This window comes from Crinia signifera, chromosome 7 (genome assembly GCF_055691185.1).
Source record: "Crinia signifera chromosome 7, ASM5569118v1, whole genome shotgun sequence".
NCBI classification, from domain to species: domain Eukaryota; kingdom Metazoa; phylum Chordata; class Amphibia; order Anura; family Myobatrachidae; genus Crinia; species Crinia signifera.
Genome location: NC_139223.1, coordinates 63,810,775 through 63,836,811, shown reverse-complemented (window position 1 = coordinate 63,836,811; position 26,037 = coordinate 63,810,775). Strand labels below are relative to the sequence as shown.

Here is a 26,037-nt window from a genome sequence, read left to right as displayed (position 1 = left end):
GCTGGGATAGATGCCTTGGTGTACCATTGGAACAAATGCTTAGATATGGAGAATATGTGGAAAAAGAATCTGTACCAAAGCCCTGCATGATTACTGATACTATGGATTATACTTCTATGGACGAGTAGAATCAGTTTACAAAATTATAGGTCTATTGTAATAGAATGAAAACATAGAAGGAATAGAAAGTAAGAGTCAAATCTAGGAAAATGCTGTTCTGTAATCAATGTTTTAGGGCAGTGGTTCCCAACCCTGGTCCTCAAGTACCCTCAACAGTGCACGTTTTCCACGTCTCCACACAGAATCACAAGTGACATAATTAGCTCCACCTGTGGATCTTTTAAAATGTTTCTGAATAATGAGTGCACCTGCTGGGTGACTTGGAAAACGTGTACTGTTGGGGGTACTTCAGGACCAGGGTTGGGAACCACTGTTTTAGGGTTTCAGCTATAAGTGTTGGACCTGGATTTATTCATTCTGAATTGGTATATCCCTAGATAAAATTTTGTGAAAAAAGTATTGACTGTTTAGTTTATAAAAGTTAAAAACAATATATTTACAAATTCTTTATTTTTTAGGAATTGGACCTGTGCAAACCACAAATTCCCAAAAAACATTTGAGAGTTTCTTCGATAACATTTCTGTGCATGGTGGTGGTGACTGCCCAGAAATGGTCATTAAGGGCCTTGAAGTTGCTCTGGAGAGTTCCCCTCCTAACTCAATTATTCTGGTCTTAACTGATGCATCTGCAAAAGATTACAATGATAAAACTTTGACAGATCATATAAATTTGCTCATAGCAACAAAGCAATCCAAAGTAGGTAACGGCTTGGGTCAAAAACATTTTTTTTTATCTAATACAAACTCTTATCAAGTACTAAATTAATGTGTATGTGTTGAAAGAGATTAGCATTTTGGCCCTTATTCTAGTTGAATCGGACAGATGCGTTTTTTTCGGACAGGAACCGAGTGTTCTTAGCCCCGCCTTCCGTACGGATGGCTCACACCGTCCGAATGCGGTAAGACACCGACCGAACGGACCGCGAGTGGATTTTTCATGTGAACGCCTCCTCCATCTGTGGACCATCGAATGCTGGACCGAGTGGTCAGGCAGCACCGAGTGCTCCAGACCACTGGGGCATTTCTCCATGCAAAAGCAGGGATATGAGCGAGCAGCTGTCATATGTCCACCCCCCACACGTGCGTCACGGCCCGATTACCATCCGTACGCCCAGTGTTTTCATGGGAACACCCATGAAATGCAGGGCGTACACATATGGTAATGAGCAAAATCAGCCCTTCACGCCCCTCTCCACCCCCTGCTCAGATGGTTCCATATGATCATTTTCTGCACGGAACTCACGCCGTGTCCGGACGTGTGAGGCATTCGCACTTGCGCAGATACGCCTCTGCACATGCGCAAACACCAACCATCGGCAGTCCGTCCGCATTCGGAGCCATCCAACTCAATCAGAATAAGGGCCTTTGTGACAAATTTGGAATGGCTCCTGACTAGTAATCCATTTATATAATTGAGCATAACTGACAATATACTGTATTTGTAAAGCTACCATAAACTTAAATAATTAATTACAAATGTACAGTATTAAATACAGTATTACAACATTATCTTTGGAAGCCATGATAGATTTACATGGCTCAGAAGTACACTGGGCAAGTGCAATTCAGTCTTATTGGCTAGTGATATGATACTGTATGCGCTTTATTCACTTTAACATATATGTAGAGAATTATCAAGTTTGGAAAGAGGAGCATTGAGTGTGTTATCAGAGAACCTGCATGTGTGCAAGCTGGGGTCAGGACAGAGAGTAAAGGCCAGGGGTGAATTACAGTAATATTTATAAATGTGTATTTATAAATATAATAAATGTGATGTAATATTGAGTCATGAACATGTTAGTCTACAAATACTGGATATGTAGATGGATGCAGTGGTGGATCTTGACTTTTCTTCTAGGGGGAGCGGTTTACTGATTAATCTTAACCCTCCCCGAACCTGTCGCTTCCCAGTCCCAACCCCTGACACCTCCCCTTCCCAGTCGTTGTCCTATAACAGTACGGTAGCAGCAGAAAATATCCCAGTCCCTCCCAGCCAGTGACGGGGTAACACGCATGGGCTCCCCAGTGAGCTGCTATTTAGGTGCTGGCAACTTTCTGGCCACTACCACATCCGGAGGCTGGACAAACACACGCATGTGGTATAAAGAAAAGTACAAATCTATATTTATCCAGTAGTAAAACATTTGCTTTTTAAATCCAGTATAGCCAATTATATTTGTATTTAATAATGAGGGGGTATTTCTGATGGAAAGGCAAAAGTCATGTTTCTCTTGTTACAGTCATTGGTAACTCAACTGTATGATACAATGAATAATAACAGGTAGAAAAGTGATATCTAATAAATATTATATATACTGCACAATTTATAACTGATTTGTTGGTTTTATCACTGGTTGATTACTAATTGTAAAGCCACAGGCGAGATGTCCTTCCTTTCCAAGTGCTATGATACTCCTCTATGTTTGGACGAGATCACTGACTGCCTGGTCCTCTGGACAAGAGGAAGCCGAATGGAGGGCTGCAGGGAAGGGTTGAAGGAAGGGGCAGGCTTACTTTTAGGAGTACAGAGGCAGCGATGGATCCTTCTGTCCCCAGCACTGGTGGCAGAGGGGTCCAGTCCTCTGCTCAGTTGGGGGTTGAATCTTGGCAGCAGGTCTGGTCCGCTCGGCTCCAGTGGGAGTATGGTCTTGGCCTCTGTGCCAGCAGCAGCAGTGCCTCCTCCTCTCCCTCAACCTGGACCACACTTTTCTCCGTCTGTTCGGCATGCAGTGGCTGGCACACTGGTAGTACCACTGGTAGTTCTGCCTCTGGCCTAGGCATGCGATTTTCCCCGTTGCCTCCCTCTCTAGCCGTCCTTGGATGGATGATAGTTAGGTTTGTGCTTTGTTTCACTAATTTAATGTTTTGTATTATTTATAACTCTAGATATTTTTTCTGATCACTGGCCAATGTTCTGACATTATGGACCCAAAATACCTTATTTACCGAGCCATTGCCTCAGCAAGTTTTGGACATCTATTTAGAGTGAGCATTTCAGAGCTGAACAAAGTAAGTACTGTACTGTTCTCTGAATAGGTCTTTGGGAACTAGATTGCTCCGCAGAGTGCGTAAAGGTGTACCAAAAGGATATAATACATGGGACATACTGTATGTATACAATTTTACTTTGCCTTGTAAATGATTGCCACTTTAAAAATAATAATCTGGTATCTGCTGATCCTAGTACATATGCACACGTATCCAAGTCCAATTTGTGATGCATTAAAATTAAAATACAGTATACTATTTTTTTTTCTCTTAAAATATTGTTGGGGTTAGCTGAATTCAGCCTAATTAAAACCGGAGATTCAGTGGTGCATCAGAACTGTCTTTGTTACAGATGGAGCTGCTCTCATTGTTTTCGCCATCATGCCAGCCACTGGTAACTGGCATATGTAAAAGAAGAAACCCTCCTCCTAATTATGGTGCTCTAAAATGAAGAAAATTACTCCCCTGATTGCTAACAGGATTGACCAGATTCCTCTTGGGGCGTCTTTCATTTTTTATGTGAATAAATAAAAGACAAACACCAACGGTCCACTGTAATACTGTTGGGTAACTCTGTCACATGATAAGTTTTTCAAACTAAAAACAATCATCTTTAAGTTTAGTTATTGGGGAGGCCCCCTTATCCAGCTATTCACAAAATGTTTTTTTCAGGCACATCAAGGGGGTGTCTTATGGATACTTCTCCCACTGGTCCAGATATACCAGATGAAAACTGAAGTTAAATTGAATCCACTTTATTAAGACATAGTAACTGATAAAAACAAAGGAGCTGGGGTACTCATCTGAGGAGTTTTAGGTGTTCTGAGTGGGTTGATGTCTTTCCAGAGAGACGGGGCCCCATCATTCTCAGGTTCTCCTTAGTTCTGGAGGATGAGGTCCCACACTCCAGTAGTCAGTCAACGCAAACGCGTTTTGATCTATACCTAGATCTTTTTCCTGTTTAAATACCCTTTTAATTGGGTAATTTCTCCCTGGTGTTTGTACATTCCATCATCCTGTATAGTTAATAGCATTATCCTTGTTTTGTATGTGTGCATTATTTTCTATAGATGTTCCTTGGTGGCTCTGTGTGGCCACAACCTGTCATGCCAGCATGTCACACGCTCCCATGTACATTGCCGAGAATGGTGTGCACGAGCGTCTCCGACATGTGCGTGCCCCATTTGATGGCGCGGGCTGGTGATCAGTTCAATGGAAGTCATTTAGATGAGCGGCTCCATCTGTACATGTGGTCATTTTAAACAGTATATATGTGAAGCTGTTTTATTACTTTGTTCTTATTAGACCTTTTTCACTGCCAACGTGCAACAAAACTGGTCAACTTAATATTATAAGAGCTTCTAAGAACATCAGCACCAAGATAGTGCACATACTGTATGCCAAGATATTGTAATTAACATAGCTGTATAGTGGAACGGTTATGAAGTCTTGCATTTAGTAGGAAATACTAATAAATATGCCTTCCTCCAATTTACCTCAGCACACCAGTACTGTACTGTACTGTACTTGTCTTTTCAAGGAGTAATCTTACTCCTCTCAATGTTTCCCATTTAGCTGTGCAAACTTCAGGTCCCCTCAAATGCTATCACCTTTCTCTACAAACCCACGCAACATAGAAATATAAAAAAAAAATCAATATTTATGTTTCATAAATAACCTACAGCAAGGACATACTGAACATGGTATGTTGCTCCGTTTCCCGCCGTCATCTGGCTTCCGCATTAGTCCTTCTGGTTTCATACATCCGACGAAAGTGACCCATGTGGATAGCATAGAACTTCCGGTCGCGGTGGAACGCAGATGGCGCCGGACTTCCGGGAGCGATGAAACGCTTTTATGTCATATCCGGTATGAAGTCCCGGAAGCGAGTGGTTTTTATTTCGCTTCCTGTAGTGGCGACGGCCATTTTCTTGGTTAGTATAGGGAATCCCTTTAATGGCGGCGGCCATTTTGTTGGTTAGTTACCATCGATCTGACATTATTTTGAGTAATGTATTGTTCTCAACGATAAAACAACAATATATTAATGACACATTAAAAATGGAATAAAAAAAGAAACCACTTATAAAAACCACTTGGTCTCAAAATCTTTATCTGGATATATTTTTTGCAGGATGTAAAAAATTTTTGTGCATTTTACATTACATTGATGCTGGGTTTTAAAGTGAAGTGAGAGAGCATGCATTTCAAATCCTTTTTTGATATTTCTTAAATGCTCCCCCAACCTCACCTTAAAAGCCCTGCTGGTCCTCCCAATGTAGAATTTTGGTACTCTTTACCTAGAAGGGCGCCCACGATTGGAATCGCGAGCGTCGGGGGTAAAAAATCGCGGGTACATTAAAAACGGGTGCCCGCGATGACCGCGATTTTCCCATAGGGATCAATGTTAAAAACGGTGATGGACCGCGATTTGGCCTCAATGCCCGCGATTTGGCCATAGGAATCAATGTTAAATGGGCCACAGAGCCCTAATAGTCACCGTGAACTCTGAAATGGCCCCCACAATTGTTAACGCCACCCCACGATCAACGTGAACCCGAAGCGTGGCGAGCGGCGGCGGTACGCGTCCTCCGACCTTTTCATGCCCTACTATCCACGTCGGCGTGGAGTTGAGAATAGAATAGTGTGGCGAGTGGACGCGGACACCTCCACAGGTAAACACGTCCCCTCGCGGGCTTCACAGGTGTCCGCTTTTCGCCACGGACACCTGTGAAGCCCGCGAGGGGATGCGTATAACTGTGAAGGTATCCGCGTCCGCTCGCCACGCTTCGGGCCTCGGTGGCTCGCTGCGCTCGCCACACTATTCTATTCTCAACTCCACGCCGACGTGGATAGTAGGGCATGAAAAGGTCGGAGGACGCGTACCGCCGCCCCTCGCGGGCTCGCTGCGCTCGCCACGCTTCGGGTTCACGTTGATCGTGGGGTGGCGTTAACAATTGTGGGGGCCATTTCAGAGTTCACGGTGACTATTAGGGCTCTGTGGCCCATTTAACATTGTTTCCTATGTAAAAATCGCGGGCATTGAGGCATTGAACACTAAAATCGGGTCCAATCTCATTTATTTCCTATGGGAAATCGTGGACATCGCGGGCATCGCGTCGCACCCGATTTTTAGTGCATTCGATGGTCGCGATGGGCGCCCTTCTAGGTAAAGAGTACCAGAATTTTTTACAATCACATTCAATGGCATAGACCACATTGGAGGAATTACAAGTCACAAATTCCTTTATCTTACACATTTTTTCATTTATTTTAATTTCCGTAATCTTCATTCCCAAATTATTCCGGACGCTTTTGCATCCAGTGCATTCCCCGCATCTGTAAAACCCTTTGGAGTTTATAGTTCATTTTTTCGGGGAGGTGGGACACATACTGTGGACTAGCTTTTGTTTTAAATTTGGAGCCCTTCTATATATAATGTTGGGAACCTCTGGAATGTCATTTCCTATAATTGGGTCCTTTTTTAGAAGGCCCCAATGTTTTGTTATTAATTTTTTAATATCATTGTGTTGTGCAGAATAATTTGTCGTAAATGACCATTTAAAACGGTCTGCATTGTCTGCAGTTGATTTTTCCTTTGGTATTAGGAGGTTTTCCCGTTCTAGTTTTTCCACCTTACTGATGGTTTCACTTATATGATTCTAAGGGCAGTATTCAATGACGGTGATTCACTGCTTTTCACGGCGAATGTGTCCTGTTTTCGTGCTCCCTGGCAAATTATTTGACTGGAAAAGTCATTCGCCCTATTCAACACTCAAAATTCGCCGACGGCGAACAGTGAATGACGGCCAATTCACCATCTGTTAGTCGCCACTGTGATTTGCTGGGTACTTGTGTATTTTGGCGGCGCCCCCGATCTCCATCGCGCGATGTTTTCATCGCATCGCATGCCATGCACCTGATGGCATGCGATGCGATGCGATTTTTGCCCCCTATGCGATGAAAGATTGTATAAGCACCCTAAAGGGTGCTTTTAAGCACCCTAATGGGTGCTTACAATGTTAAATGCACCCCCACGCCACCCCCCACTATAAACGTGAACCCGAAGCGTGGCGAGCACAGCGAGCCCGCGAGGGACGGCGGTACGCGTCCTCCGACCTTTTCATACCCCCACTATCCACATCGGCGTGGAGTTGAGAATAGAAAGTATGGCGAGCGCAGCGAGCCACCGAGCCCGAAGCGTGGCGAGCGCACACGGATACCTTCACAGGTATACGCGTCCCCTCGCGTGCTTCACAGGTGTCCGCGTCCGCTCGCCACGCTTCGGGCTCGGTGGCTCGCTGCGATCGCCACACTTTCTATTCTCAACTCCACGCCGACGTGGATAGTGGGGGTATGAAAAGGGGGGGTACCGCTGCGCTCGCCACGCTTCGGGTTCACGTTTATAGTGGGGTGGGGGTGCATTTAACATTTTAAGCACCCATTAGGGTGCTTATACAATGTTTAATCGCATCGCATTGTATGGCATTGTATGCCATGTACAATGTCATACAATTTTAAAATTGTATGCCATTGTACAATATCGCGCGATATTGCGTTGCATCGCATACCATCGCATGCCTTATGGTATGCGATGCGATGGGCGCCGCCAAAATACACAAGTACCATTTGCTGTGATTCGCCGTGAGTGTATTCAATGTTAGGATGGCGAATGGCTTTCAGCCTGATTTTCGCTCTGCTTTACCGTGTAGCAATTGCCATCTTTTAAGGTGAACTGGAATGTTATCTTTCAAAATAATAATTTTTTTAAATTTTGTGTAAAAAAATTAGTAATTTTTTTCGGTGAAGGGGCATGCTATTTTTATTCATGTGCGTGCTGACCATGAATATATAGGTATTTTTTTTTTACACATAACAGCCTGCAGGGGGCTGCTCATTACATAGTCATATATTCACTGCTCCGCTCATTACATATGCACGAACGGGAGCAGTGCAGCTGCTCCCTACCTGCGTCCCCTGCCAGCTCTCCCGGGGGGGCAGCTTGTGCTGCCTGTGTCCCAGGGAACCCTCCTTCCCCCCACATATTCCAGTGCAGACAGGGAGACTTCCATCTCCCTGCCTGTCCCCGTCTAATGGCTCCTCAGGGGTTAAAATTCGCCATCAGGGGCACCGAGCCCTGCGAGGAGATCCGGCACCAGATTACAGGCACTGTGAAGGATGCTCAGATATACCACAACATTTCCAAGGTCCTGGCATCGCGGGGCTTCGTCCGCAGCCAGCAGCAAGTGGTGAACAAGCTGAAGGGGCTGAAGAAGCAATTCAACCGCATACATGACCGCAATCGGAATAAGAGCGGGGCTGCAAGGCAAAATTGGATCTTTTACGAGCTGTGCACAGCATGTTTTGGCAACACTGCGCTGAGTGACCCCATCAGCCTGTCATTCTCCAGCTCGGCAAATCTCTCATCAGTGGTCGATGAAGACAATCAGTCGATGGACAGTACCCAATCTGGGCCAACATCACCGATACTAGTCACAGATGACACCGATTTAAACTCCTCCGTTAACCATGCAGATGACAGCCTAACCATCCAATGAGAGTGATGTGCCCGCAACACCCAAAGCGACACCGCAGAAAGCTCTCCCTGTGATGCGCACCAATAGTAAGTATTTATCCTTGCTTTAATGTCCTAAGTACTTGCATTCCAATACACAGTAATGCTGCACTATAGTTGTGCCACAAAGTTTGGTGTCGCAGAGTGTATCAAGTGTAGGTGGGAGTAGGCCACAAACACATATGATCACACCACTGCTTTTTCTTATGCCTTTTTCTCCTTTTACTCCCCTTGCAGTATATACAGTTCCACCGTGGAAACGCAAAGTCACCAAAGTAGAGCTCGCAGCATGGGAAATGACCAGGGTGCTCTGTGAAGAACTGCAATACGGACAACAACATGCAGCGTCAAGAGTATGCCCGGCAACTCCGTTTCATCGAGGCGGAAAGAGAGCTGCAGCAGACCTTCATAACGCAGATAATGGGACACCACCCAGCTAACCAAGGCCCTACTGCCCCTGAGCATAGCTACCCCCCGTATTCAAGAGGTTCATACTATGACCCTCCTAACCCGCCACCATCCTCACCTGAATACCCAATATACAGACAATTGCAATAGGGATTTTCACATTGTTTGCCTGTTTTAGTGCACGTTTCCTATTTAGGGGGGCTAAGGGTGGGTTTTGTGTCTTTAGGGTGTTATATTTATGTTTGATGTGCACTTGATCTGTTTTTATGCCTGTGTACAGTCCAGGCATTCTCCACCACTATCCTTGCCGAACTGAGAGTGTGGGTATATGCCACTTGAATGGGAGACAGCTGCACACACTGCGTGTACCCCTTCATTAGCCAGGGCCGTAAAGGGTAGGCTGTATGCCCGATAATGTGGACTGGGATGTCCACACCATGCACAGTCTTGGATTTCTGCAAAGAAATTACAGAGTATGAGTATCATTTTAATAGAATGCTGAAACATGTATGGGATGTAAAGGCATAGATATATTTAATTATTATTTACCTCTCTGGGAAAAAGCCATCCTCCCTGCTTGTCCTCCGCAATCTTATATAAGTCTGAGTTGGCAAGAACACGAGCATCATGTGCTTGCCCAGGCCACCCAATAAAAACATCAGTGAAGCTACAAGAAAGTTTAGAACAATTTTTAGAACAATGAGGGGTACACTGCATTTAAAAAATAGACCATGAAAAATATGCTTAACAGTATTTATGGTCAACCACAGCCTGTAACACGATGGAATGTCATCCTTTCCGGTTATAATAATCGTCAGGGTTGTGACGGGGGGCAATGATGGGGATATGGGTCCCATCGATGGCACCGGCACATTGTGGGTACCCACGTCACAAAAAACCCTGGATGGTTTTATCTAGGTGCTGTCCTTGTGGCAAACAGATTAACCAGTTAAGTTATCCAGAATAGCCTTCCTCACCTGGTGCACAATTGTGCAGACAGTGGAGATACCAACCCCGAACAAACAGGAAATTGTGCGGTACTCTCCTGGCGTAGCATACCACCACAGTGCCATCGCGAGTCTCCTCCTTGCTGGAATAGCTGACCGGTAGTGGGTGGTCTGCAACATAAGTGCAGGGGTGAGTAGGCCCAGCAAGTAGTCAAATGTACCACGTGACATGCGAAAGTGGGCCATCCACTGCTCATCCTGAAAAGCCTCCACAGTATCCATGAAAACATCTCCATGTGGCCAGTCTCTGGCCCACATCCTTCGCTCGCTCCTAGTACTCATCCGCATAACAGAAGCCATGGTCTGCGAAATCAGGGTTCTCCTCCTGCGAGAATACTGACGTCGAGACCAGGCCCTAGCTGCCAAAAAAAGCTCCTCCTCCAGGTATAACTCTGCACAATAGAGAACAGGGTTAGAAGCTGCATCAGGCTCTCACTTGCTGGGTCAAACAGCAGTAAAGCCCAAAATATCAGGAACAAAGGCAGAGACAGTGCTACTGAATCGGCCATGATTGCTGCAATGAGGTGAGCAGGCCTGCCCTCCTTCTCTCCCTCCCTCTACCCCATCCCTCTCTCAATTGACCTCATCTTTGTGTGCCTAAAAAAGTCCATTTGTAATGACATTCTGATAGAAATGCAGGGTAAACCCGGGTTCAGTGTGAAAGGTGCCGACCCGGGTTGTCCCTGCTTCAAAAGCATGTGTGAATGGGTCCCAACCCGGGAATGTCCATGCTTGTCCCGAGAACTTAATTCCCGGGTTTGTCTCTGCATTTCTGGTGTGAAAGAGGTATAATGTTCTACCTTACATTCATGATTCTTTTTGAAGTGAGCTGCCACATTTTGGGTTTCCAATCCCTTTATGTGTCTAACATGTTCCGCCCATCGTACATTTAATGGTCTTGTGGTTTTGCCCACATACTGCTTATCACACTTGCACTGTAAAATATAGATACAGTTTTTCGAATTACATGTGATAAATTCTTCGATGTCATACATTTTATATTGTATGTGTAGCAATATTGGTGTATCACTGACGATGTGTTCCTACAGGTACGATACATAAGCCACATCTACTGTATAAAAGCCTTTTGATTTAATTGGGTTGTATGGGCTAGGAGTATCTATTGCACTCTTTACAATGGTGTCTTTTATATTTTTAGCTCTCCGATATACAAAGCTTGGTGCATTTCTTATATGATTTTTTAACAGGGGATCATTCTCAAGGATACCCCAATGTTTTCTTATAATCCCTTCTATTTGTTAATGCTGACTGTTATATTGGGTAATAAATACAACATCATTTCTTTCTTTTGGTGTCTTGCTGTCTTTTACCTTATTATTATTTCCCTGTTTTCTATCTACAAGTAGTTGTTTTCCTTTATTTCTAGCAATCGCTATCTGTTTTTCATTATAACCCTTGCCTAAGAATTGATTCTCCAATCTCTGTACATGTTCTTCATATGTAGTTAATTCTGTACAATTCCTGCTAATCCGTTGGAATTTATTTCCTATAGGAACAGGAGACTGCGCTTAATTGATAGGTTTCCCTTTTTCTACCATGGATGAGTTCAAGTGATCAAAGACAATGGAGACTGTTGCAATATAAAAGCAATAATTTGCAATTTATTCTATATAAACATTAGTTATAGATATTAAAAAGAATAAACATAGGCGGCCACCTATAACATTTCATGTACTAGTACATTATATACACAAAAAAAAAAAAAACATCAAATGATGTATATGATAAAAATATATATAAATAAATTCAATCGAATGTGATACTTTGCAAATTAGGGAAAGCCACGCAAACTTCCAACAGGTGTTGTTCCACACTAGATATTTATACTTGAAGGAGCCGACTTTGGCCCGCTAATTGTAGAAAAGTCAAAATAGCCTCATGCGATGAAATTGTATAAGGAATTAATCCAGGGTTGCCGACTTTAACATTCTCCTCTCCGGGAGAAGCCCGGAAAGGAGAGTTTCAGCAGCCGCTCAGGGGGCGGGGCTTATGAGTGACATCACTAAGCCCCGCCCCATACTGGTAAAAGCAGCTAATTCAGGGATCTCCATGGAGGGGGCGGGGCTAAAATGACGCGATTGTGCCGTTTTAGCTCCGCCCCCTCCTCTGAGACCCGAGGATTGCGGCATTTTAATGCCGCGATCCGGGGGTCAGCGGGGGTCCCCCCTGAATCCGGGAGGGTTGCCCACCCTTCCGGGGGCCGGGAGGGGGTACCCGATTTTCGGGAGACTCCCGGAAATTCCGGGAGGGTCGGCAACCCTGAATTAATCCCTCACCAAAGGACAGTTAATAAACGGGGTTGTCTGTAATTGTGTGCGTGTAGCCGCAGCCTAAGCAGCACAGATCAGGAGAAGGCCGGGAGGAGGAGGTAGGCAAGCATGAGAGGCACGCTGCCGCCAGCGTCTGTCCACAAGACAGCAGCAGCGGGAGTGAGAGACCCGTGAGCTGCTTCCATCGCCCGGACCGGTATGCTGACTCCCCTCCCAGCGGGACACTCCGGCACTGCCACCATCGGATCAAGGGTGAGATTCAAGTGCTACACGCACACAATTACAATTTTTTTCTTTTTGTGTATATAATGTACTAGTACATGAAATGTTATAGGTGGCCGCCTATGTTTATTCTTTTTAATATCTATAACTAATGTTTATATAGAATAAATCAAATTATTGCTTTTATATTGCAACAGTCTCCATTTTCTTTGATCATTTGAACTCATCCATGGTAGAAAAAGGGAAACCTATCAAATAAGCGCAGTCTCCTGTTCCTATAGGAATTAAATATCTTTCTCTGTATATTCCCACGGTCAATCCGCAGACATATACAGTTTTTTTGTACTGACACTAGTACAATTTTTGAGAACTGCAGCTAAACAATAATTAAATATATACAATATTTGTTTCCACTTTTTTATATATCCATCTGTATGGTCAATTAGCGCCCAATCTTCCCCTGTTTCAAAGGGGATATTCAGTTTTAATCCAGTGGAATTGGCTATTAGGCACACTCCTAATCCAATTGCAATGATGCTCCAATAAAAGAGTTGCAATGATGCTCCAATAAAAGAGTTGCAATCGGTGGATTTAACATAATTCGGTACTTGTGAGTTATCCGGGCTGCCGATTTCTAAATCGGGTCGGATCGGGCACATCGCATCGCATCGCATGCGACCATCGGATGCGATGCGATGCGATGACCCGATTTTTCCATAGGAATCAATGTTAAAATGGACTGAGTCCATTTTAACATGGAATTCAATGGGAAAAAGGGGTCCTTTTCATACCCCTACTATCCAAGTGGGCATGGAGTTGGATATAAACCTGTGGCGAGCGTAGCGAGCCACCGAGCCCGAAGCGTGGCGAGCGGACACAGAATACCGTCCCCTCGCGGGGCTCGCTTCGCTCGCCACGCTTCGGGCTCGGTGGCTCGCTACGCTCGCCACAGGTTTATATCCAACTCCATGCCCACTTGGATAGTAGGGGTATGAAAAGGACCCCTTTTTCCCATTGAATTCCATGTTAAAATGGACTCAGTCAATTTTAACATTGATTCCTATGGAAAAATCGGGTCATCGCATCCGATGGTCGCATGCGATGCAATGCGATGCGATATCGCATCGCATCTGATTGTATGCCTTAACTTAAGGCATACAATCAAAAAATCGGCAGCCCGGATAACTCACAAGTACCCATAATTCTTTGTTTTTAACCCCTGCATCTTCGACGTAGATGGGTTAAATCTAAGAAATTTACGCAGATTGACTCCTTTCAAAAGTGAGTTTGATATTATACTCATTCTCATTTAAATATGCACAGAAGACAGCTAACTTATCATTGGAACCTCGGCACACTAACAAGATATCGTCTATATATCTACGCCAGAGCACCAGACTGTCACCGAGCAAATGCCCCCCCCAAACGGGGTGGTTCTCCCACCACGCCATAAAGAGGTTGGCATAGCTTGGTGCCAGTCTGGTGCCCATAGCGGTTCCTCTGAGTTGCAGAAAGAAATTTCCTTGAAACCAAAAATAATTATTAGTGAGAATTAATGAGATGCCCTCACTGATAAAGATTTCTTCTCTTCTGAAAAATACTCAAGGTCCAAAAAGTATCTAATGGCTCCAAGCCCAACATTATGATTGATTATAGTGGATAAGTTAAAAATGTAAACTCATCTCTCCACTCCAAATCACTAATAAGGTCAAGAACTGTGGCGCTCGTTATTTGTACTGTATTTTTGTTATTTTTTCAATGTTATGCTAAGCTTTGTCTCCCTGTATTGTTCCTTTGTACGGCGCTGCAAAACACTTGGGTACTTCTTTACTTTCACGGCGCCACTAGATAGGACAGATAGGATCCTAGATAGGATACGATTTTGTATGCGATTTGACATAAGATATCGCATAAGATATAGGATAAGATTTACTATCCATTTCATTACCCCATTATCCACTAGGGCGTGGAGTTGATTTTATATAGCGTGGCGAGCGCAGTGAGCCACCGAGCCCGAAGCGTGGCGAGCGCACACGGAATGTATTTTATGGAATTGCATGCAAATGGCATGCAATATTGGGGACTTGCTTTGAAACAACATCCGTGTCCGCTCGCCACGCTTCGGGCTCGCCACGCTATATAAAATCAACTCCACGCCCTAGTGGATAATGGGGTAATGAAATGGATAGTAAATCTTATCCTATATCTTATGCGATATCTTATGTCAAATCGCATACAAAATCGTATCCTATCTAGTATCCTATCTGTCCTATCTAGTGGCGCCGTGAAAGTAAAGAAGTACCAACACTTGTGGCGCCTTATAAATAAAATAATAATAATAAGTACTGAAATTGTATCTTTCAAATACAATTTACTCTTATATACCAAAGGCTGCAATAGACTATATAATGTGATAGGTTCGATAAAATGGAGTCCGTACCAGCCACAATAGCTCTTCGTGGGGGCTTGGTCTCCCTTTTATGAATCTTTGGGAGTACATAAATGACTGGTATAGATGCATGTGTGTATATGTATATATATATATATATATATATATATATATATTCCTTTATTGCCTCGGTAATGACTCCTTGTTTAGTGTACAAGTTTAAAAATACTTCCAGTTTTTTTTTTTTATTGAGATTTTTCAAAATATGCAAATACGGGGGAAGGGAGGGGTTTACAGAAAAAAGAAGAGGAAGGTGGGGGGGGGGGGGGGGGGGTAATAGGGAGTGGGAAATAGTCACCAAAGCAGTAACATTAACATAGTCACAAAACTGTATAATTATCCTAGTCACAGAACTGTATAATGCAGACTATAACAAAGAAATCATGCAAAGGTAAGAATACTTCAAATTTTTTACTAATATTTGAAGTGGGATTATTTTTTAGTTTTTTGTATGTCGTAATATCCTCTAATTGTCTTATTATTTCTGCATTATAATTCTCAGTATTCAAAATGATGATTCCACCCCCCTTATCAGCGGGTTTCACCACTATTTCACTGTTATCCCTAAGGCTTTTGATAGCTTCTCTTTCCCTTTTAGTGATGTTACTATTTTTTTTTTGAGTTTTAGTTGCATCCTTTCCAAATCATCTCTCACTATTTTTTCAAATGATTCCATGAAACACCCTTTTTTATAGGCTGGAAAAAAAGTTGATTTTTTTCTTAAAAATAGACAAAGGAGGTTCCCTTACTGTACATCTGTTTCCTTTTTATCGGAATCTTCAAAAAACCGTTTGAGGGTAAGTTTCCTAATGAATTTTTCAAAATCAATGAATATTTCAAATACTTTAACATTTACTCGAGGGGGCAAATTTTAGGTCCTTCTCTAATATCTTAGTCTCATCATCACTCAGGGTGTAATTACTTAGATTGAAAATGTTTGTCTTATTAACAATATCCACCGGTTCTTCTATTTTATTACTATTAGTCTCCTCTCTTTTTTTCCTACATTTAATTTCCCTTTTAATTTTTTCTTTCTCCGGCTTTTTAGTACCACTCTTACCTCTTTGTTTTTTCTTTTTATTATCATTATCTATCTGATATACGGATGGGGTCTCCTTTGTGCTAAAAAATGATCATATTCTCTATACTGCGGTTCATTATGTGTTCTCCCACTAGAGCGACTCCTGTCATATTTATTTTCTGTAGGCCTTTCAGGATATTCTCTCCTTGTTCTGAGGAAATTATTATTTCTATTATTATAAGTCCTATTACGATAATCTCTATCCCTATCTGATTTCTCACCATATTTATCTTCAGTCCTACTTAGTTGTGGATATCTGTTTATTGAGGGGTCTTTCTTCCCTAAAATGTACCCTCTCAGGTCTCTCAATATTTCTATTTGAATATCTGGGACTTTTAGGAATTTGTCTTGGTTTAAAGTGGTTCATGATGTTTGGTTTAGAACACTCAATTAGGGGTAAAGAGTCATCATGGGCTGAATCCCCAAATATTAGCTTCTTTTCAGGGTATTGTAAACCATTTTTATAGTCTTCCAAATTCCTTCTGTACTTCTTACCCTTTTGTTTCTGGTGTCGAGAGGATCCTGCTGAGCCAATAATATTGGATTACAGAAGAATAAAGTGTGACATAGTAGATTGGGTCAGCGCATCGGTTGCTACCATTGGTGTATTGCAAACAATGAATTAGGGCACTATTATTGCTTTTAATATTAACAACTACTATGGAGAGGTGTCTCTCTAGTAACAATGGGACCAGGTATCTTCAAAATAATGATATGGGGCCCACACAGTTATGGTTACCAGAGATATCTACAGTATGTCAGTAACCTGATGATAAATATCATCTTGTCTCAATGAAGTAATTTATAAGTTGACTCCTCATGGATGTTGGATCAGATAATTACGGTCATGAGATTAATGAATAATTTATTATGGTTCGATTACAACTGTTAATTCTGTTTGACCTTTTTGGTAGTCCAGATTACTTGCTTCTATACACAACCTACAGGTGTTCTACTATATGGACTTCATTATGTCAAGACCTGTTAACAGCTCAGCACGACTGTTCTCTGCAGACTATGACGATGGAGACAATAATGAACGCTTCTCAGTTGCAGATAACTTTACTGCATTAATAGTGACCACTGATGGCATCATTCGTAAAGTACAAATGGCTACATCACATGGTGAGTACGTAATATTGTCATCAGTGCTTAATTTGAGCCTATGTAAAAGAATTATATTGAGAAAGGGTACTGTAAAGATATACCTTAAATTCGATATAAAGGTTCATTATGCAAGCACAGTACTTATCCTTTCTGCTAAAATTCATGTTTTGCTATTCATCTACTTTTCATGCCTAGTTTCCAGGGGATATGGTGATATGAATGAAGTGGTGGATGTGACTTATAATGCCAACTTTTATCATCAAAAGAGAAGAAACAGCTTATGCTGCTACTATATTACATCTTCCCAGCGTATCACTACATACCTATCTGCTTTCTTTGCCTGGAGCAGTTCCTGATTAAGAGCTTATTTGGCGTACGCAGCACAGTTGCCTTATGGATTGTCATGCAAGGGCTACTCTAATTACGGTGTCTCATGGATAGGATAAGAGAATGTAGAAATTATTATTTTGTAGACACAATGGGTTAGATTCTCTAAGCTTCAAAAGTGATAAACAGCCAGCCAATCAGCTCCTACCTGCCATGTCACAGACTGTGTTTGAAAAATGTCAGACAGGAGTCACAGACTGTGTTTGAAAAATGTCAGACAGGAGATGATTGGCTGGCTGTTTATCACTCTCTATTTTCTCACTTTTGAAGCTTAGAGAATATGGCTCTGTGAATTAAAAGAGCGTAGGCAGACTTTCTTGCAGAGTTTAATATTGGGGAGGTTGTAAGGGTTGGGCTGTGTGTTCAGAAATGGGTCCTGACAAATGTATTCAAAATGATGTACTGCATGTTTGAACCTAGAATGTGTCCCTTAGTTAGTGAGGGCTTATTTTCCAAAAATGTCTATTATATATCACTTAGAAGAATTACATACGGATGTGTCCACATACTGTATATCTTGGTTTTATTGTGCCATGTATGGCACAATTTGGGACACCTTGGACTCAAAAGTCACGCTTTGTGATTTTTCTAAAAAAAATGTGCTTCTCTAATCTATTACTTTCTACAAATTCTACTGCTGCAAAAAAAATGTTAGAATCCATGTACTTCTTTTCATCTTTGCAGGGGTTTTTAAACCCTCTTGTGCTCTTCTCCATATTTCCCTTTTGCTCCCAGCACACCTCTCTTCATCCCTTTCTTAATCCCATATTTCCACCCAGCTTTCTCTCCCCTATGTCTCTGATTTCTCTCAACCTCTTCTTCTAATATCTCTTCCTCTTGTTCTCCTCTTCCTCCTGATATTTCTCCCGCTCTTCCTTCTTTTCCCCGTCTTTATTTCATATTTTTTTCCAACTTATTCCCCTTCTTCCCTTTCTCTATATCAACCTCCCTCCCATCTTTCTCTATATCCACCTACCTCCCATTTTTGTCTTTCCCCTTTCACCTATCTCTCCCTGATTTCTCCCATCTTTCCTCCTCTCATCTCTTTCTCGCTCCCCCCATCTCTCATGCCCCCTTTTCCACCCATCTCTCATGCCCCCTTTTCCACCCATCCTTCTTTCACTATTTTGCTCAACTTTGTCTCAACTCTGCGGTGTCTTCTAAATTAATGTATTATTTTCTATCCTTCTTAATTTCCCTATTGGGTGACATGACATCCCCACAGCTCTAGTCCAGTAAGAATTTTTAGCTTGCTTGTATTGCAAATTTGAAGGCATAGAGCTCAGTTATCATAATACTAACTGCAGCATCTTTTACTTAGGATTTGAAATTGAGCGTACACCGATTGTATCTGAAAGCTGGGGTTCTGTATACATTGTTATGAATCCTGTGCTGGGAACTTGGACAATTAATGTCAGAGGAGAAGGACAGCACTCAATACGTGTGGAAGGATTTAAAGGTTCATTACAACTATTTTGTTGTGTAATTATAACAACAAGAACAACAACAGGAATCTTACTAATATATATTTTTTCTTTTTAGCAAAGAACACATCATGTAAGTCAATGCATAAACAAGATTGTGTTACAGCATTGCTGGACACCCCTCCCCCTTTTTTCCTAAATGACTCAAAAAAACTTTACTTTCATCAAAATATTTGCTTCTATGAGAATGTGACACCCACATTGTTATTATGGGTAGCTCACATTGCTTAAAGTCTAAATGTTATTTTTACACTTACAGGAAAGGGAGTCTTTTGGATAAATCATTGAGACCAAATAATTGTTATTGATTTGTAAGGGTAATTAGTGATTTACGTGTCAGTAAACAGAGTAGAGAATGCTCAAGGGGTTTAGAATCTTGTTTGAAAAAACCCAAAGTGAAGATAAGAGTAGTCTATGACAAATTTTTCGACCAATTTTGCTTATTTTGGCCCTTCTGAATTATATTGGTCAAAATATCTTTCAGCGTGTACACTGAAAGACACTGATGAACATTTTCCCTTGAACCCATCCAGTGTCCTGGATGAAAGATGTTGATGGTAGACTATAAAGACAAACAATCAATAGGCTTTTTAAAAAAAAAGATATCTAAATTGAGCTGCATTCACAATTGACAAACAACCTTGATGAACAACCTTGATGAACAACTGGTGGGTACATGCATCATTATTCTATGTTCGTCGCTTGCACACTGAAAGATATTTTGCCGAATATCGTTCAGAAGGGACAAAATGAATGAAATTGGTCAAAAAAATTGTACAGTGTGAATGAACCTTTAATGTGCATGGGGAAGAATGTTTTAGGATGAGGCATGGGATGAGAGGTACAGATGGATTATTTTGGACTTAAGATGAATACTTTTAATTAGATTCTGAATGATATGTCAACATGGTTAATATTTTAAACATAAATTGTCTACATTGTAAAAATGTTGACAATAGAAATTTGAGGCTTAGGTAGGGTTCAAAATTGGGGGTCAACATTATGGGAATGCAATTATCATGCTGGCAATTGGGATGGCGATAGTTAAAAATCCTGACATCACTGTAGATACTGACATCACTAAAGATACTGATGCTGGTATTCACACAGCCTGCATCCTGATCATTAGTAAGCTGGGGATTCTTAGGAAATCATCTTTATGAAGCCACCACATACAGTAGTTATTATACTGCTAAGGCACAGCCTAAGTATTTAAAGGACTATTCCTGATGATGATTTTTACTTATACACATAATTGGTCTGTTTTTAGATTTCAAATATTTGAGAAGTTCATTAGAGTAATGTTTTCAATATGCAGTTACAGCAGACTGTTCTGAATGTCACCCTAATGCTATATGTGAAGATTATTTTGGCAATAAGGAATGCTCTTGCGGTGAAGGATTCATCGGCGATGGATTTACATGTTCTGACATTGATGAGTGTGCCTTCTATTGGTCTAATAACTGCTCTGAGATTTGTGTCAATGCTCATGGTTCATATTCATGTGAATGCCGAAGTGGATACAGCAAAAATGTAAAAGACATATGTGTCGATATTGATGAATGCACGGATGCTGGACTCAGTCAATGTCATTCTCTGGCTATGTGCATCAACAATGCAGGCAGTTACTCTTGTTCATGTAAGGCTGGCCACTATGGTGATGGGTTCCAGTGTCACCCTGAAGAATGTACAACAGATATATGTGACCAAGGGATGGAATGTATAAAACAAATTGAGTCTGACACCTGTTCTGACCCATGTGTCAACTATGTCACCATTAATGAGCCCTGGAGAAGCACCTTTAATATGTTTGGTAGTCATTGTGACAGAAATAAAACTGGATGGTACAGATTTACAGGGAAGGCGGGGATTCGCATTCCAGAAAACTGTGTGCCTGAACAGAAATGCAGCACTGGGGCACCAATGTGGATAAATGGATCACATCCATCACCAGATGAAGGAATTGTAACCCTTACAGCCTGTGCTCACTGGAGTGGGGACTGTTGCCATTGGAGAACCACTGTCAACGTCAAAGCATGTCCGCTTGGATATCATGTGTACAAATTAGATGGAATACCCATATGCCCAGTAGCTTTTTGCACAGGTAAATAAATTACTGTACCATTTATTATTATTTACTTTCATATCATCAGCACATGCTACAAATGAAATGAAAAGAACAAAACGTGGTTTGTGGGGATAATAAATATCACCACCAGGGGGCGCTGCTCCACTCAATATATAAATAGTAGTGAGTCAATGGTAAAGATAAATCCTTTCTTTTAATAAAAAAAACAAATATCACAGTAAAAATGCGCATTTACATTAATAATTACACTCATAAGGGACACACAAAACATACAACATATGTCATACTGGTAAATATTGCTCATTGAGAGCTATAATACTGTCTCATTACAGCAATTGTATAGCCAAGCAAGCCTTATAGCCAGCCCATGCCTTTTATGTTACATAAAAGGCATGGGCTGGCTATGAGGCTTGCTTGGCTATACAATTGCTGTAATGAGACAGTATTATAGCTTTCAATGAGCAATATTTACCAGTCCCGTATGGAAGCTTTCATTCTCTTATATAGAAATGAAAAGAAGGCACAGAAGTTGTTCATAGGAAATATAGATGTACTTAAATTGCCTGGGGGATGGAGTAGTAATAATGTACATAACATGTAGCGAATATAATGTGGATTTCTTCTTCCCCTTTCTCCTGCACAAATAACCCAGTTCATTGTACGATGTGAAAGAACCATTTGATAAAACCTGGGTCCAACAACCCGGCTTTCCGACGTGGGTTAAAAGAAGGGTTAATCCCGGGTCGGACCCTGGTTGCTGGGCAGTGTAAATGAGTAATCTGGGTCGTTCACACTATAGGGAGGAGGCAGCATCAGTTCCAAAAGCTGCTTCCAACCCCCGATGATATGCTGCCACTCTACTGTGCCCCCTTTCTGACAATAGGGGCCCAGCTTATTGTCGGGTCACTGTGGGGGCTAAACGTCACAAATGCCAATTAGAATCTGTTTGGTTGCTATGGGGAATGCCCCCATTTTTCTTCTAGAAAGTTTTACAAATATCAACCCATTAAACTATAAAGCATCCTCCAAGGTTTTTTAGTTTTCTTTACTGGTCTGGGGCTGGTACATGTCTAGGCAGAATGTGTAGCTATGTCACTGCTCTTTCCCCTTACAATTGTGATGTACTGAACTCATTATTACAGAATGTGTTTTTTAGCGCCAGATGCAGGTCAGGCATATATCTCGTCTTTTTTTTAAATTAGTAAATCTGATTTAAACAAAAAGTTTTCAATTTTATGTTTACATTTATCTTATCCGATATAATATTTGGTAGACATACATCTGAAAATATGATATAAATTTACATGGCACAATATTCCCTACTATCTTCTAAAGCCCATGATAAAGCCACCATACTCTACTGCGACGTCTCCTAGGGACACAGCCAGCGTTTCTTCTGCATACGATATTTCACATGCAATCCCCGCAAGTGCTGCGGAATCCGAGAAATCTTGACTGAGGCTCTTGAGATCTCCAGCTCCTATCTGATGCGTATGGGATCGGAATTGAGAGACTAAATGCATGCAATTTTCCAATTTTCACCCGTTTTCTCGGCCTGAGCTTTCAGGTGAAATTTATTCAAATTGCACAAGTGTATGGCCAGCTTAAAAGCCATATGAGAGACTAAATGCATGCAATTTGCCAATTTTCACCCGTTTTCTCGGCCTGAGCCTTCAGGTGAAAATTATTCAAATTGCACAAGTGTATGGCCTGCTTTAGAGGTGGGACAGGCCTTGCAGATTATTACTGCATACAGATAGTTTTGTGATAATAATGATATTTTTTTAATATAATAAGATGGTTATGGGAGATACCACAACCTTTTATCCACTGTAAAAATTTATACTGGAAAGATCTACAGCCCCATATTATTATTTTCGGTACTTATGTAGTATCTGGGTGTCCGATTTAGAAATCGGATCGGATCGCATCGCATCGTATCGCATCGCATGCGACCAAATCGTATGCGATGCGATGGTCAAGATTTTTCCATAGGATTCAATGTTAAAATGGTCTGAGTCCATTTTAAAATAAAATTCAATGGGAAAAAGGGGTCCTTTTCCTTTCCCCACTATCCAAGTGGGCATGGAGTTGGATATAAACCTGTGGCGAGCGTAGCGAGCCACCGAGCCCGAAGCGTGGCGAGCGTAGCGAGCCCCGCGAGGGGACACAGAATACTTTTAAAGAAATATGCGTCCCCTCGCGGGGCTCGCTTCGCTCGCCACGCTTCGGGCTCGGTGGCTCGCTGCGCTCGCCACGCTATATAAAATCAACTCTATGCCCACTTGGATAGTGGGGAAATGAACAGGACCTTCTTAACATTGAATCCTATGCAAAATCGCATCGAATCGCATCGCATCGCATCTGATTGTATGCCTTAAGGTAAGGCATACAATCACAAAATCGGCAGCCCAGATACTACATAAGTACCTTATTTTCTAATCTAGATCCAGCCTCATTGACTGAGCCATGCTCATGTGCAGAGGATGAGGAATGCAAAATGGTAAATGGAGCTGAAGGATGCTACTGCAAAGATGGGCTGGAAGTTCTAGGTAGGTAACGCATAATAATTTACAGATTTCTGGATTTTTTTTTTTTTACAATGTTGAAACCAGAGGCAACCAATAAAAAAATGATTTGGTGCAATTGGTGAACTAGCTTAGCCTGAGGATTGCTATAAACTGACTGGAATATGGAAGCCATCTTTAAGTTGTTTAAAACCATGTAGAAGAGTTAAGCAGCATGATATATACTGTAAATTGGGCATATGTAATTGACGTTGCACTAGAGCAGAACATAAAGCATTAATTATTCATCCTTTCTGTTTTGATGTATCAAGCTTAAAAAGAGTAATAAAATGGAGAGTGATAAACAAGGCAATCATCTCCTAACCAGTGGCGTATCTATAATGGCTGCAGTGTGCATGGTGCACATGGGCCCCTGAGTCCCAGGGGCGCCCACACTAAGGACACTGCACCCATTTTGGTAGTACTTACCCTCTGGAGTCCAGTGACAGGAGCACTGCATAAAACGCCAGAAAAATTTGCTCGCTGGCTATTTTCTCAGTGATTCACAGCATGCAGTGAGCTCTGTATTACTCAGACGCCATAATGCAGCGTTCACACCCTACTGCTTCCCGGCAGAGAAGAGGGGGCCCGGTTGAGGAGGCTGCACAAGAGCCGCCATCTATTTGAAGACGCCCCCTTAGTCTGTGACATTGCAGTTAGAAGCTGGTTGTTTATGACTCTCCACCTTATCACTTTTCTGTGATAAAGTCTCCCTGCCTGCCCCAGAATGTATGTGGGGGGGGGGCTGGGGGGGGGGCTCCCCGGAAGCCAGGCAGCACAAGCTGCCCCCTGGGAGAGTTAGCAGGAGACTGGGTAGGGGGCCGCTTGCACTGCATGCATATGTAACGATCATGCATATGTAATGATCGGGAGCAGTGAATATATGAATATCTAATGAGCGGCTCCCGGGCCCCCTGCTGGCTGTGAAGTGTAAAAAAATAAATATTTTTTTTAAATTAAATATATATTCATGAACAAAAATAGCATGCCCCTTCAGATAATAAAATTCCTGATTTTTTTTACACCAAAAAAATAAAAATAAACCTTTATTTTAAAAGTTCACATTCCAGTTCACCATAAAAAGATGGCGATTGCTACACAGTGACACACAGCGAAAATCACTTAGAAAGCAATTCGCCATGTGATCTTTGAATACACTCACGGCGAATCACATTGAGAAACCCATTTAAAACCACAGCGAATTACGGCGACTATCAGGCGGCAAATTGTCCATCATTCACTGTTCGCCGTCGGCAAATACTGCACGTTGAATAGGGTGATTCACTTTTTCAGTAAAAAGATTCACCTTAGAGCAGGGTTGGGAAACCTTATTTGTGCCAAGGGCCATTTGTATGGGGAAAAAATCCTTCGGGGGCCATATGTAAAAATTTCTCTTACAAATTGTCCTCCTGCTGCCGTCCCGCGCTCCGGCGGCTGCCGCTGAATAAGACTGACAGTCTCCGGCTGCTGTTGATTAAGAGGAATTCTTGCGAGAATTCCCCTGTACTTGATTTCCGGCAAAGCCACCAGGCGGGTGGGAGGGCCACTCAGACCTGCTACAGGGGCCGCATACGGTCCCTGGGCCTGAGGTTCCCCACCCCTGCCTTAGAGCATGAAAATAGCACACATTCGCCGTAGAACATGGCAAATCAGTCTCATTGAATACTGCTCTAAGTCTGATCTCAGTAGTATTTTTCCATTAATTTGGTTTTTCAAATGGGGCTAAGTTTTAATAGCTCAGACCGAGGACTTGGTTCACATATCATTGGTGGTGTCCGGTAAAGTAGTCTGATTATAGCCTCACAAACAATGGATAACTGTGATAAACACTAATTTTTAGTGCTATTTTTCTGGAATAATAGGTTCTGGAACTCTTGAGTGTGGGTGTAAAGTTATTTAAAAAAATGTATATATTTCCTTTTTTTTTCTTGCTGGCAAGGTGTGGAAGACTTGAACTTTGAGTTAGCATGTAATCCACATGACATTAAGGTGTCTTTTAGAACATGTCAACTGAAGAGTTTAAATTTAAATGCCACAAGAGTTTACCTCTCAGACAAACACTGCAGAGGCGTTAAGGATCCGAATAATACAAGTGTTATTTCCATTACATCTGCTCTTCAAGATGGAGAATGTGGAGCCCAGATATATGTGAGTAATATCGGATGATATGTATCCGTACAACTATCTATCTAATGTAAAGTGCTTTTTTAAAAATTATTATTTATTAACAGTTTCTTATATAGAGCACACATATTCCGCAGA

The 26,037-nt window shown here is 42.0% G+C and overlaps 1 protein-coding gene across 1 annotated transcript in view; it reads left to right on the top strand.

The window, feature by feature from the left end:
• LOC146021195 (uromodulin-like) overlaps positions 1-26,037 on the top strand; it is a 102,959-nt gene that overhangs the window by 34,227 nt on the left and 42,695 nt on the right. The window contains exons 3-9 of the mRNA XM_083154991.1: positions 579-817; positions 3,007-3,129; positions 17,089-17,266; positions 18,957-19,094; positions 20,438-21,223; positions 23,656-23,760; positions 25,715-25,923. Coding sequence (XP_083011117.1) covers positions 579-817; positions 3,007-3,129; positions 17,089-17,266; positions 18,957-19,094; positions 20,438-21,223; positions 23,656-23,760; positions 25,715-25,923 — 1,778 coding nt within the window. The remainder of the gene's footprint in view (positions 1-578; positions 818-3,006; positions 3,130-17,088; positions 17,267-18,956; positions 19,095-20,437; positions 21,224-23,655; positions 23,761-25,714; positions 25,924-26,037) is intronic.